This window comes from Hypomesus nipponensis, chromosome 13 (assembly GCF_054491055.1).
Source record: "Hypomesus nipponensis isolate SF chromosome 13, ASM5449105v1, whole genome shotgun sequence".
Classification (NCBI taxonomy): Eukaryota; Metazoa; Chordata; class Actinopteri; order Osmeriformes; family Osmeridae; genus Hypomesus; species Hypomesus nipponensis.
This window is the reverse complement of record NC_140373.1, coordinates 6307790-6321702: the sequence shown is the minus strand read 5'-3', so window position 1 is coordinate 6321702 and position 13913 is coordinate 6307790. Positions and strand designations below refer to the sequence as shown.

Below are 13913 nucleotides of genomic sequence, written 5' to 3'. Positions count from 1 at the left end.
TAAATGTTTAAACGGCAGTTTATTTTGCTTGTTTGTCTCCAACTGGGACAGACAGTTTATAATGTTTATCATGTTTCTTTGTTTTTGTATCAACACGTTTTAGCAATTGACTTGTTGGCAAGCAGCTCATTGGTTTATTTGATCCCCAATGAAAGTAAATCACTTTATTACACTTTGATTGTTCAAAATGGATGTTGTGTGCACATACAGTAATTTCACATTAATAGCATACTTTCAAAAACCTATCAAATGAATGCTTCTCAGACTACAACAAAACTTCTACAGAAATCAATGCGTTGTACCTGTCTGGATACAACAAGCAGGATACAGTGTGCAAGACAACTACATTAGTGGTCAGACCATGAGTGGAGTTGAGAAAAGGAGTAAATGGTAATCAAGGACTTGATTAATGAAGGACTTGGCGGCATGGGCACCATGATCCAACAGAAGAACTTGTAGTCCTTGGTTCTGTAAATATTTATGAAGCTAACATGCTGTACCACGTCATTTTACGGTGGTTCATTTCTGAAGTTTATCATATTTCAACTCCAGCTCTGGGTAGTACTACTGGAGACCACTAGAGGTCACTCTCTCCGTACAACGCTGTGGAGAATGCGGTGTAGTCCAGGGCTCCAGGCACTGCATCTGGGCCGGTGTAGATGGGCATCCTGGAGATGCAGTACTCTGCCTGCTCTGGGGGAAGCTCCCTACGAAGCTCCTCCAACAGGATGTAGGGCTGAGGAGACAACACATGGATGGTGAGGAGACGAGACGAGAGGAGACGGAGGAGGAGAGGAGACGAGAGGAGAGGAGACTAAAAGAGGAGAGGAGAAGACAAGAAGAGAGGAGACGAGAGGAGGACAGGAGAAGAGAGGAGATTAAAAATCAAACAGTGTTTACCTTGTCCGTGGCCAGGATCCTGAAGGAGGCTACGACCTGCTCTGAGGTGTCAGAGTCGGACGTCTCTCTGGTCATGAAGTCAACAAAGGCCTGGAAAGTCACCTTCCCCGAGCCGTTAGGGTCCACTAGGTTCATGACCCGGGCAAACTCAGCCTCAGCCTACACACATGCACACACATACAGATGAACACATACTCCACTAGGAAAAACAACCCTACAAAAATATATATCCAAGGGGCCACATTAATGGAAAGTACCTCACCTAAAACAACTGTCTGCTGTCTGTTGGTTTTTTGTACCGCACTCCAATTATAGAATATAGTTATATATAGTACACTTCTTCCAAGGACATAACACATACTTGTGGCCACTATTAATACAAACCTATTCACAATCTAGAAATTGACTTTCTCCCATTGTTTTTATGGGAAACTGAGGTATGGTTTTCTACAAGCATAGTGGCTTGACTCCATGCTCGTCAACCACATTCTCCTCACTCGAGCAAAGCATGAAATCAAATTTGATTTGTGTAGCCCTTTTTATAATCAGTGTCATATAGGGCTTCCCATGCGCCCATAGAACTGCACCTAAACCAACCTATAACCGTCAAAGTCTCCCATTCTGATAATAGGTGAATATAACCAGATGGTCTCATGCTAGGCTGAGTGAATCTTGGTGTCATTATGAACCTCCTGACAGACACTACCAGCTGAGCCCTCCACAGGACATCCTAAAACAGCTCCATGTTCCAGCTCCGGGTAGCTCAATTATTCACCCTTGTTCACCAAGCTATATGTGTTCCTTTGGGATATAAATACCAATAATACCTAGCATATCTGAGCATGACACAGACACTGACTAAGTGGAAATTGTGAATTGGATCAAATTGACATTGTGAGTCTGTCAACCAGATGTTTAAACTGTTGCTATTCAGTCACTGTGGATTGTGTGTGCTGGGTGACCCCAGACAAAGACACTGCTGTGTGTGTGTGCATGTAAGTGTAATTACCACATCATAGCCCATGGAAATGAGGCAAGCTCTGAAGTCATCTGTCTCCATACCTCCTTTCTTCTTCTGCAGAGAGGGAAGAAAGATGAGTGTGTGTGTGGGGGGGGGGGGGGGGGAAGAACAAAGAAGTCCTGGACAAGCCACAGGGAACCGCAAATCAAAAGTGATGTAAAGAGGGTGGCACCTGACACATACACACACACAGCAGAGACCAGCAGACAGAATAGGCTGGCACCTAGACAGGAATGGGGTGTTGGGTGAAGAGGGTAGGGGGGTGACATGTGACACTCAAGGTTAGGGAGACGACACAAACACACTCAGAGCCCGACAAACACACACACACACACACATAATGACAGACAAACACAATAACACAGCAAAAGAAATAGAAAGAAAAATAACGATAAGGTATTTGCTGACATAGAATTTAAGAGTAGTAAACAGCTCCAGCTGGATTTTGATTGGGTGGTTTGATTGGGTCAGCAGATCATTGGGCAGTGGGTACGGTACAATGTGCAGGGGGCAGTGGGGTTTTGGCAGTGGACACAGGGCAGTGTGCAGGGGGCAGTGGGGTTTTGGCAGTGGACACAGGGCGGTGTGCAGGGGCAGAGGGAGGGAGGGAGGGAGGGAGGGAGGGAGGGAGGGAGGGAGGGAGGGAGGGAGGGAGGGAGGGAGGGAGGGAGGGAGGGAGGGAGGGAGGGAGGGAGGGAGGGAGGGAGGGAGGGAGGGAGGGAGGGAGGGAGGGAGGGAGGGAGGGAGGGAGGGAGGGAGGGAGGGAGGGAGGGAGGGAGGGAGGGAGGGAGGGAGGGAGGGACGGACGGACAAGAGTACACAGTGTGATCAGTACCTGCTTGTCATCTCACACCATGCCCAAGCTGATCAGATGAGTGGAGACTCCACAGAGGGCAGTGTGACACTTGTCCTGCAGCTCGCTTCACACACTGGCATGCAGACACACACAGACATGCACGCTTACATGCACACACACACACACACACACAAACACACACTCACACATACTCCCACTGGGTAAGTAAAGACAAAAGTTTAAACAGCGGATTTATCAGTCAGATTAGAGCACCAATTCAATCCCCTAAGGTCAGCTCGAACTCCAAGGGCTGTCAGGAAATGTGCTTCGAATATTTGAAGAGAGAAACAGACAGTGCCACGAAGAGGAAGAGCGTCACCGAGGGCGACACTGACACAGACTGGAGAGAGAGAGAGAGAGAGGCGATACCCTGTCAAAGTGAGTGAAGGACGAGCGGAACTCATTCATCTGCTGCTGGCTGATACCCTTGGCATCGCGGGTCAGGATCTGGGTCTCGATCTCGTTGATGGTTCTGGCAATGGTGGTGAGGAGCAGCTCCCAGCCCACACGGATGTGCTGACAGGTCACATGTCACAGGGTCAAGGGTCATACTCAGCAAAAGCACAGTCATTTGAAAGCTCGTGTTAGAGGTCCTGATATTCATCCTGCAGTTCACCCAGGTACATGTCTGTTTTATATATGTATCTACTGTAGTACTGTGAGTGCATGTGAATGTATTACCTCCATAGTGTAGTTGGTGTGCTTGTTGTCGAAGACGAGGGACTCCTGGATGTGCTGGTGGTCTCCTTCCAGCTTGTCGATGTTGGACTTGTAGTTGATGATAACCTGTTCAAACTGCTTCATCTGGTTCATCTGCTCCTCCAGGGGACCACCAAGGTCCATCGAGTTACGACCTATCTCCTGGAGAGAAACAGACAAGGAGAAGGAGGGAGGGAGAACGAGAGAAAGTGTGTCACAGGGCTGGTTCTTTCATTTCGACAAACTACAGGATATTCTCCATTGTGTCTCATCCAAGGACCGGGCAGCTAGTTTGGGAATCCTCCAAACAACACAGCAAACATACAGTATGTGGATGATGGTTGTGATCAAGGGGCCCACCTCCATCCTGGTTTGTATCCAGGGTCCAATGTTGTTGGCCTGGGCAGCAAACTGGCGTCTGAGCCTCTCGTTTGCATGCTGCCTGGCCAGCTCCTCCTGCAGACAGCTGTCCCTCTGTGGAACCAGCTTCTTCACCTGAACACAGAACACACACACACACACACAGGATGGTGTGTGTGTAAAGTCTCAGATACACCTCGTGAACATATCTACAACGACACAGCTGTATATACTGTATATATGTCTTTAGCTCCCCTGCTCTCGAATACACCCCCACACACCCTTCACCTTTTCCCATTTCTGCCCCATCTCAATGGGGGTGATGTTGCTGTAGGGGTTGACCAGGCTGAGGGAGAGGCTGTAGCTCTGGGTGATCTTCTGCACCTCGTTGAAGATGCTGAGGATGGCCTGACGCTCACAATCCGCCTCAGGCAGCGTGGCCTTGAACTGGCCGTGGGCCGAGATCAGATTCTGGGGGGAAGGGAGACCCCAAAACAATACATTTTGACCAAGATCATTGTCCATTTAGCCACTTATTAGCAATATTTCAAATTCTATCTCCTCCACAGAGTTGCTACCTGTATCTCATCCACAGTGTGGACTATGAACATGTCCTGAAGGTCTTCCATTGCTCCCTCCATCCAGTTGTTGAAGGGAGCTGACCTCTTGGCAAACTCCAGGAACAGCTGGTCGATGGTCTCCAGCAGCTTCTCTGTTCTCTAGGAGACACCAGACAGAATGTGGCTACTTCAGAACCCATTGCTCCTCAGAACCCAGCACCAACCCCCAGGTTCCTGCCCAGTTCTTCCCCCTCTCTGGTCATCTACCTCCAGGTTCTCTCTCCTCTTCTGGGTGAGAGTGCCCAGGCTGTCCCACTGGTCACAGATGCCCTGGCAGCGGTCGTTGATGGAGGAGGCATCATGGTAGTCCAGCTCACTGGGGGAGAAGAAGGGAGGGAACGGAAAAGAGACAAACGAGAGGGAGGAAGAGAGAGAGAAAGGAATTGTGAACTCTGGTTGAGGTTTAGGTCATCAAGACTACACACTGAAGCAGTACTGAGATATTGCACTTAACTTACAGTACTGTTTGTTTTCAAGGGGACATGGGCAATACTAATGAATGTGGGTGAAAGGTACTTTAAGGCCATAGCCACGATGACACACTAATGTACATATTATTAAATGTTGACCTTGGACATGCCTGACTGCGAAAATGCTGATCCTGCTGTTAGACAGTATGAACTATCAAAGTCCAACTGCCAGCATGGCTTCATGCCACCGATTCCTGACACCTAGTTAACCATTTGATGGATCAGCGACATCCAGGGACGAGTACAAGCTCACAATGCAGGGTTTGAGAAACACTAGCACTGCCTGGCCCAGCCTAGCAGCAGGTATGCGTGCAGGCCCTGGAGTGTAGGGTGTAGCGTTTTACACCCAAACACCAGAATAGCCCTGAGGAGAGGTGAAGCCCTAAATAAACACTACCAAGAGCAATTCTTCCATGGTATCCCCCCCCCTTCCTCAACACACACACACACACACACACACACACACACACACAAACAAACACACCACCACTAGCTCCCTCCAGGATATTGAAGCCTGTAAGTCAGTCATTCAGTCAGTCCGTTAGAGGAGCAGCAGTAATGCCTGTCTCTGTTCTGTGATGTATCTTGTATCAGCAGCCTATTCATTAAGAGAGAAACTGAGACAAGGGAAGGAGAGATTCCATGGAACAGCCAGTAATGTGGAACCCCATCCACTGTCATTATGCTTACACTGGCATTACACTTGTCAGTGGCCTCATCATACACTCTGAGCAGCTAGCAATGTCTGTCACCATAACCTGAATGGATCGGCTAGTAATGTCTGACCCCTTCCAGTGACATCCAACATCACCTGATGTAATAAAAGTGAAGTGTGGCCTCAAACGATGTTTCTGCAGTTCTTATCTACTGTGAAACAGCCATCAGCGTAACCCTGTGTTATCAGGTGAGAGTTCAATGGGACAGGGTCCCAGTTCCTCAGTCATACTGGGTTATCAAAATCAATATGAACCTCTGGAAGGGAACACCTCTCCTGAGCTAAGCTTACGATCACATGGAAAACCCCGCTCTCAGCCGTACAGTCAGAATCCAGACTAGAGATAGTGACCTGGTTAACAATGGTGATTGTGCTATAGGATATCACTTTGTATTAATGGCTTGTGAATAAGGGTGTCTACGATATTCCAGGGTTTAAGCCCACAGTGCCAAGTCAGGTGGTGACAGGACAGAGTCCTAATGAAGGACATCAGAGTCCTTCAACCCTGCCATGCCAAGAACGCAGGTTGGCCCACGCTTCAGAACAGGGGTGTCCACAAATAGAAGGGAGAACATACACACAGTGGCAGAGGGGAGACAGCAGGTGAACAGGAACACTTCACTGTGTGTAACACACACACGCACACACACAGAGAAGGACATACGAACAAATGTAAGTGAACACACTCTGTCTCTCCATATCTTTCTCGCTCTCATGCACAGATTGACTGTTGCAAAAGGAAACTGGCAGGTGCTTACCCAAATGGTTAACCCATATTTAGAACAATGTGAGAGAAAGGTCTTTGATCTCCAAACATATGGTACAATGTTCTACCTTTAACTGAATCCGATAGCACCAGATGAATCTGTCCAAGACATGGTATCAAGTGACGCAAGGCTATTATTATGATTAATCATTCTAGAATATAATATCCGCCATGTCTCAAACAAATATCAAATAAATGAACGAAAACAACTGGAGTCTGTTTCCTTCTTCATTCCTGAGGCGCATGTGCCCAAACAGCCACTAGAGGGAGCTCACAGTTCAGCACGACAAAAACACAATTTTGAAAGCCATCATCAGAGAAAGTAAAGTTGTTCTTCCCTCCTCTGTTTCTCTTGTCGTCTCTCTCTTTCTCCCTTCTCCTCCAGTCTTACTTGAGTTCCTGTGCGATAGCGGCGATCTGCTCCACGCGGTCCTGGTGTGCGGCCAGATCGCTCTCGAAAGCTTCGTGCTTCCTCAGCAGAGCATGCACCTCCGTCAGAGACGCTGACTCGTAGTCCTTACAGTTCAGGATATGGTCCTTACCTACACAATAACACACACACATGCAAACAAACCAATATTAATACACATATGAAGACTTGACTGGTTTCAAAGGCCTTTCTCAACTACAATGCCCAATGTTTTTTCTGTCGTTTTTTTCATAATGGAGTTATTGTTTTCAAAAGTGGGTTTGAGCATGTGCATGAGTGTGCATGTGTATTCATATGTGTGTGGTACTCCTCACCCACAGACCATTCCTCATGCGTGGTGGCTTTATGCTTGAACTTCTCAGCCAGGTGCTCCAGGCGCTCCAGCCTCCTGATTTCAGTCAGCAGCCACTCTTCATAGCCCTTCTCTGCCTGCTCCAGACCCTGCCATGTACTAGTGATGTCCTGATAACACACACACACACACGCGCGGTAGCTAGCTATAAGTGTGATCGAGCAGAATTGGGAGGAAGTCCCGACACCTGAGGGTATCCAGCGCTCCAGAATCCGTGGGTCCACTTACCGACACCATCTTGCCCTCGGAGGGCATGAATGCGGGCCGGTTGCTGATGCGCAGCTTGGTCTGCAGGGTGTTGAAGCTGATCTCCAGCTGGCACTTCTCCTGCACCTTGGGGGGCTTGTGCATGCGGCGGTAGTCCCGGTAGTCCTCCAGCTTCCTTCTCATGATGTCCATGGTCTTCTCCGGGGTGCGGTTCTCCAGCCAAGGGGTCATACGGCGGATCCACTCCAGCAGCTTGGTAAGGGGAAGGCACCGTGCTTTACAACATGGATCAGTTCAGCCGGGGGCAGTTCAAATGTCTGAATTGTCCTTCAGGAGAGGCTTTGGAGCTGAAGCAGCATCCAAGTGTTGCAGAGGTTTTAACTGTGCTGCAGAGTAGCTGTACCAACTGTTCCAAGGCACAGATGTGTGTGTGTGTGTGTGTGTGTGTGTGTGTGTGTGTGAATGGGGTTACCTCACTGGCCAGCCTCTCGTACTCCTCCATCAGTTTCTCGTTCTCCTGGTTGACCCCCAGCACCTTGCAGATGCGGTTGGCTGCCGTCTCCGCCTGCCGTCAAAACACATGTCACGCGTGACACCGTGATCACGCCAAACAAGCCTAGTCTCACAAGGCCAGAGCCAGCTGACTTGAAGTGGCATTAGAAAAACCTAGTACTGACACCATGGGGTCTGTTAGAGTGGTCTGGAGTGTACCTGCTCTGCCCCAGCAAAGGCATGGTAGAAGCATGACACATAGGTCATGATGGCTCGCTCGTCTGGCTTGGGGGTGTTGACAATGTCTGGGTGAAGAACAGACAGGAGGTAGGAGGTAAACAGAGAAGAGAGGAACCAGGTGAGGGAGTCATCTAGCGGAGCTCCCAAAACAAAGCCCTGTCAGTTCACGTATGTGGAGTAGGCTCACCTTCAGCGTCCAACATCTTAGGGATGTCCAGGTGCTTCTCAGCAACTTCGAAGGCTAGGTTAAGGTTACCCAGAGGGTCATCCTAAACACAAGGAACAAAACTGTATCAGACTAACATACGTAATGCAGCTCAATTGAGACACAGGACTCGTTAACACTTGCCACCAATGAAAGGTCATGAGTAAGATTGACTTGTTGAGGGCTCAGCCGGATAAGACCCTGGACAAAAACCTACACGCACACATATCACCTTTCTTGGTTTGGTGTATCTTCGTTTCTCACAGTAGGGTTAACATTTACACAATGCAGGTGTCTATGACGTGTTGGTCTGAAAGCTGTCATCTCGGCTGCTCGAGCTATTTGATAGGGGGGGGAGGGGGACGCAGGCAGTGCTGGAGGTAGAGGAGGAATGGAATAAAGAGGAGGCGTAGGAAGAGGAGGGGGGAGCGGGAGTAGGAAGCAGCCTGGGGAAGCAGGCAGGAGCAGGCCAGGCCTCAGCAGGACGTGGAGCTGCCCGTCATTACTGTGTAAGCCCTGGGATCTCCTCGGATCGCGCTCCCCTTTCACAAAGCTATTCTAGCCCCCGACTCGCACCTCACCGCCACCCAACACCTCGCTAGCCACTCCAGTACCCCCATCCCCACTGCCCCACTCCTTCCTCTCCCCCATCTGCCCCAGAGAAAGACATCATTGATGTGGTATCTGGGATGTCAAATTGAATGACCCCCCTCTTAAGGGATTCATCTCTAGTGCATTCATCTGTGCATCATTAGTTTTTTCCATTTAAAGCTACACAGCCACCATAACATACCCTTTGTTAGCTAGTCAATCCTAAAACATAACAGGTTCAATTGTGTTAGTTTGGGGAACATAACAACCATGCAGTTCAGTTTCCTTCAGACCAGGCGTAGGAACCATCATGCACCTGAACAGAGCAGAGACCTTATTGAGCTTGGCGTAGTCTATGAGGTCGGGGCGGTGTCTGTGTATCAGGGCACAGAAGGCCAGGCCGTCCTTCCAGCTTCACAAATTGAAAGAAAATCCCAGTGTTACAGCAGCACAGCAACGTGGGAGTTCTGATGAGGCGTATAAGCCCCAGGGAGTCTGACCGAGCTTAAACCGAGGCAGCTTAAGGACTTAGTCTTAGCAAATGTCTAAGACACAACATCCAGCCAGGTGTGGCCTTATCTATAACTGAGGGGGCATGGTCTAATAACTTAACTCTGCATACAGTCACTCAATCAATCAGACTGTTCAATTGACATAATATACTCCTCAAATTAAAGCCTTAATCCAAGGTAGTGCTTCCCTCAGCTATGATCAATATGCATTGATCTAGCTGGGGAGAGAAGACAGGGGAGGAGGAAGACTGAGAGAGAGAGAGAGAGAGAGAGAGAGAGAGAGAGAGAGAGAGAGAGAGAGAGAGAGAGAGAGAGAGAGAGAGAGAGAGAGAGAGAGAGAAAGAGAGACAGAGAGAGAGAGAGAGAGAGAGAGAGAGAGAGAGAGAAAGAGAGAGAGACAGAGAGAGAGAGAGAGAGAGAGAGAGAGAGAGAGAGAGAGAGAGAGAGAGAGAGAGAGAGAGAGAGAGAGAGAGAGAGAAGAAGAAGAGAGAAGTCCAATAACTGTGAAGGAGAAGTGATTTACATTAATGGAAGCTAAAGTGGAATAGTCTTTATTAGTCTTGCCAGCATAAAAGAGCCACTGTAGGCAGTATTTGACCTGGGACAGAGAACCAAATGCTAAGTGTTCTTCTCTCTTGGCAAGGATTTTGCAGAAAATGAAAATAGTGGCGCAGTTATTAATTTACTGTACTTGGACACCTGAATCTACTGTATGATGGAATAAGCAAAATCTTCCCTGGCACAAACCATCAAGTGAACATGTAGCCTACCACGCTATATGAGACCACACCAGCCTCGTAAGCAGACTCACCTGCAATGGAAGTTCTGAACATTAGCGTTCCTGTAGGGGGCGGTCTTTCTCTGGCACCACAAAAGAAGACCCTCCTTGGCAGATGTTTCTATGGATAAAATACAAACCATACAATGTATAATGTAAATATGATTCCAAATACATACTAGAAAGAATATATAGATATTGGTCTCAACACATGAGGCTTTAAACTTCAAACTTGTTCCTACCCTCCACAGAAATGTCCTGGATGGCGAAGCGCAGGATGATGGTCCAGATCATTCCCAGTGTCATCTTCACGTTGCCGTCGACAATCTCTGCAGAACACAGCGGTCAGAGCAGTTACAACAGAGACCACCAGCCTGGAGAACAAGCCTGCTCTTTCCTAGAAACTTTCATGATTCAATTCCTAAAATTCAAGCCACTCTTGTTTAGGGTCCTCAAAGACCATAAAACACAGGAACGCTAGAAGCCTGTAGCCTGGTGTACCTTCAGCTCCGATGGAGACCAGCTTGACTCCTTTGCTGGTGATGTACTCCAGAGCTTTGTTGACATTGGCTATCTTGTGGAAGCGCATCTTGCCTCTGTCAGGCTTGGGCAGTCTCTCACCTGGAGCAGCAGGAACGGTCAGCACACCATTAGACATTTGGATCTTAATAAGTTCATTGATTAATAATCAACTAATATATATTCTATAAGGTGCTCATATTGGATAAGCTCACATAACATTATTATCCAGAATCAGCCAGGTCCAGACAACTGGCATGGCAAATACATTCAAACTATTTTAAGGCGGTTACATTTTAAAGGAATATATGTAAATCAGTTTCACTCACTATCAGAAAACTGAAAGATAGTGAGTACATCTAGCTGTAGAGTGGACCAACTAAAGGACAGGACATACCTGAGATGACCTCCAGGAGCAGCATGAGTTTGAGGCCATTCCTGAACTCCTCCTCAATGTTCTCTATCTGTGTCCCAGCTTTCCTCAGGTGGGAGTTACACCATGCTGTGAAGGTCTGGACAGAGAGGACGGATTCAGGTCAGGCAGAACTTGGTATGGTCTCTAGGTTAGGCCTTTTATATGGGACAAGTATGTATTGTTCTAATGGGAACTATTTTGGCCGAATATGACAAAAAATATCTCTCAATGGAAGCTAATTGAATCAGCTTGTACTCAAATACAGACTTGATGATAGTTTTTACAAGATATTCAATTACTAATCATTCATTTTCTGAATTGTTTTTAATGGCTTGTCATTGATACCTGAAAGTTTGTCTGTCCTACCAGTGCTGTTCACTTTTTCTGCCAAACTGATTTATTAAGCCAACTCAAACCCAATGATCCCACCACTATGAGTCATGTCAACGCACTGGACATGTGTTCCATTACTGACAACCACCACGACAAACTCTTGTCACAGTCATAAATTACAGCTTGTGCTGAAATCCAACCGCCTTCTGAAATGCAGCGATGTGTGGGCGGACATGAAGGGTTGCGGGCAAAAAGACAGCAGGCAGGCAGAGATTTGACTGTGTTTCAGAATCTAAAAGCAGCCTTTAATGTGTCACTCTGCTGTGCCCTTTCACGCCAGTCATTGTTCTTCACCGAAAACTGCTCAATACCAGGAATGGACCAACTACAACTCAAGCCTCCATTCTTCATTAAGCTTAAAGATCATCACCTTTGGTCTTAATTATATATTCCATAACAACTTAATTGATTGTAAACACAGTCAAGTGTCAACCAATACACTTTGCTTGTGACCTTTCACATACAGTACTAAATTCCTTTATAAGACTTATATCACTTGTTTGGGAAGTAAATGTGATGGTGACAGTTTAACAATCTCCAACATTTACAGTGAGAAATAAAATCAAGGAAATATACAATAAAGTATCTGCACTTGCTACAGATTGGAACATTTGGCCCAGCTCACGATGAAATATGGTTGTTCTGTCATGGTACACTGTCACAGGTGGCTTGTGGAAGTCAAGTAATCACATCTGTTATTCCTTTCATCTATGATGGCATATTCTGTTTGGCATAGTGGGGTCTGGCAACAAGCAGCAGGTGCATTAGTGCCAGGATCTAGGACTTTTAACTCAGTATCCCCTTGGTTTAACAAGCTACTGTGTGTCCTCTACACAGTATTCATTGCTACCTGGACATGTGCAGCACAATACCTCTGCAGTCATAAGTCATTCGTTAGCAGTACAGTACAGACTTTAGCAGTGCTTTTAGTCTTTATACTGATAGCTTGGTCATTTACCTAGACATAACTAAACATTCAGTACATAGGTGGACACAACCACAGGATCATGTTTTCCTCAGGTTGAACCGTGCCACTAGTTGAAAAGAGTAAGACAGGAATGCCAGATCAAACTGACATTCAGTCTTGTGAAGTTCGTATTTTTTTTAATCAACAGTCCCCACCAAGGACATTTGATTGTCCAACTGGATACCTCTCACCCTCTCTTTGTCCCTGCAGTTAAAATTAGGAGTAGCATCCATCCTGAGCCAACGTCATTCTGTGTTTGCTCCAAGACATCTGTTGACAGTCTTCATGCTATTCACACCAAAGGAATGGCACTGAGGGCCGATCATTGCTCTGTGCTATTGTTGGCTGGTGTGTGTTAAGTACTATCATGTTATACTTCAGAGTTGATACTGGTCACTTGCAGTATTACAGTATGTGTCCAAAAATGCTGCTGGACAGAGTTGTATTGTCCTTTAAACACTGACATTCTGTGTGACATGTGACTGATCCACCAAGGTAGGCTTAAACATTAGCAGGAACATGTCATTTGATTTCTTTAACATTTTTGCCGACTCAATGATGACAGTCAGTTTGGAATCATCCTTCTAAAACATGATTTATAGTAATAGGTCATATAACATTATGACAACAAAAAACATAAACAATGTTTTTTGTCGTCATAAGTCACTTTGTATGCTCTTCCACATGGGTGGAACACATAATTCATCTGTGTAGGTAGATACAGGTGAATGTCCTTTTTTCCCATCAGACTACATTTGAATATGTACTATACAACTATCTAACATATAAACATGTAAGGCATTACGAAACACAACGAAAATGTTAATATGATCAGAGGTGTGATACTGATCCGTCCCACCTTTCGCTGCTGTTTCTCCCAGGCTGGGTCCAGAAGCAGATCCCTGTCCCACTCATCTTCCTGCATGGTGTAATCCTGCTCCTGTACATAGCCGTTATTGTACTCAATGGTTGTCTGCATGTGGGGCATCATCCTGAAAACTAGCTTTGAAAACACCGGTCAAAAGGACAGAAAATGGATAGACGATAATGTTGAGCTGGATTTGTGTTCTTCTCCCTATGATGTGATTATCTGCAGAGCAGACCGCTGCCTGACAGGAAGAGGAGTGGGGGTTATGATCTTGACAGTAGGTTTTACTAGTGTCCTCCCACTGTCAGACCCAACGTTGCCCCTTTACTGCCCTGCTGCAGTTGCCCTGAAACAGCCAGTGACGATCAATAAGTAGTCTAATTACGAGTCATGTGATCAAAGCTCGCGCTAGTAGTCATCAATGATGCAAACCTATTTTTTTTTAACTCAAACATTTTTCAACGTTTAGAAACTTTTTTTCCAAAATATTTTTTCAACTTTGAGACACTTTTTTTCCAAAATATTTTTTCAACCTTT

At 46.6% G+C, this 13913-nt stretch overlaps 1 protein-coding gene across 1 annotated transcript; it reads right to left on the bottom strand.

Moving 5' to 3' along the window:
• LOC146259709 (alpha-actinin-2) lies at window positions 1-13733 on the bottom strand. Its single transcript, XM_084669813.1, has 21 exons — window positions 13368-13733; window positions 11131-11245; window positions 10716-10835; window positions 10457-10543; window positions 10248-10335; window positions 9258-9336; window positions 8316-8397; window positions 8108-8193; window positions 7869-7961; window positions 7418-7648; window positions 7152-7299; window positions 6799-6949; window positions 4664-4772; window positions 4415-4555; window positions 4125-4307; window positions 3837-3971; window positions 3459-3638; window positions 3147-3293; window positions 1910-1975; window positions 901-1059; window positions 1-736 (listed from the first exon to the last, which is right to left on the bottom strand). The coding sequence occupies exons 1-21, from the start codon at window positions 13497-13499 to the stop codon at window positions 578-580; spliced, it is 2691 nt and encodes an 896-aa protein (XP_084525939.1). The 5' UTR covers window positions 13500-13733; the 3' UTR covers window positions 1-577.
• Between the last annotated feature and the right edge of the window lie 180 nt (window positions 13734-13913).

Bases quoted from the DNA above. Each gene is read 5' to 3' on its own strand.
- LOC146259709 (XM_084669813.1), bottom strand. From the start codon at position 13,499: ATGATGCCCCACATGCAGACAACCATTGAGTACAATAACGGCTATGTA. The intron at 9,337-10,247 runs GTGAGTCTGCTT...CAATTTGTGAAG, and splicing joins GTTCAGAACTTCCATTGCAG to CTGGAAGGACGGCCTGGCCT. The intron at 3,972-4,124 runs GTGAAGGGTGTG...TTCTGTGTTCAG, and splicing joins TGGGGCAGAAATGGGAAAAG to GTGAAGAAGCTGGTTCCACA.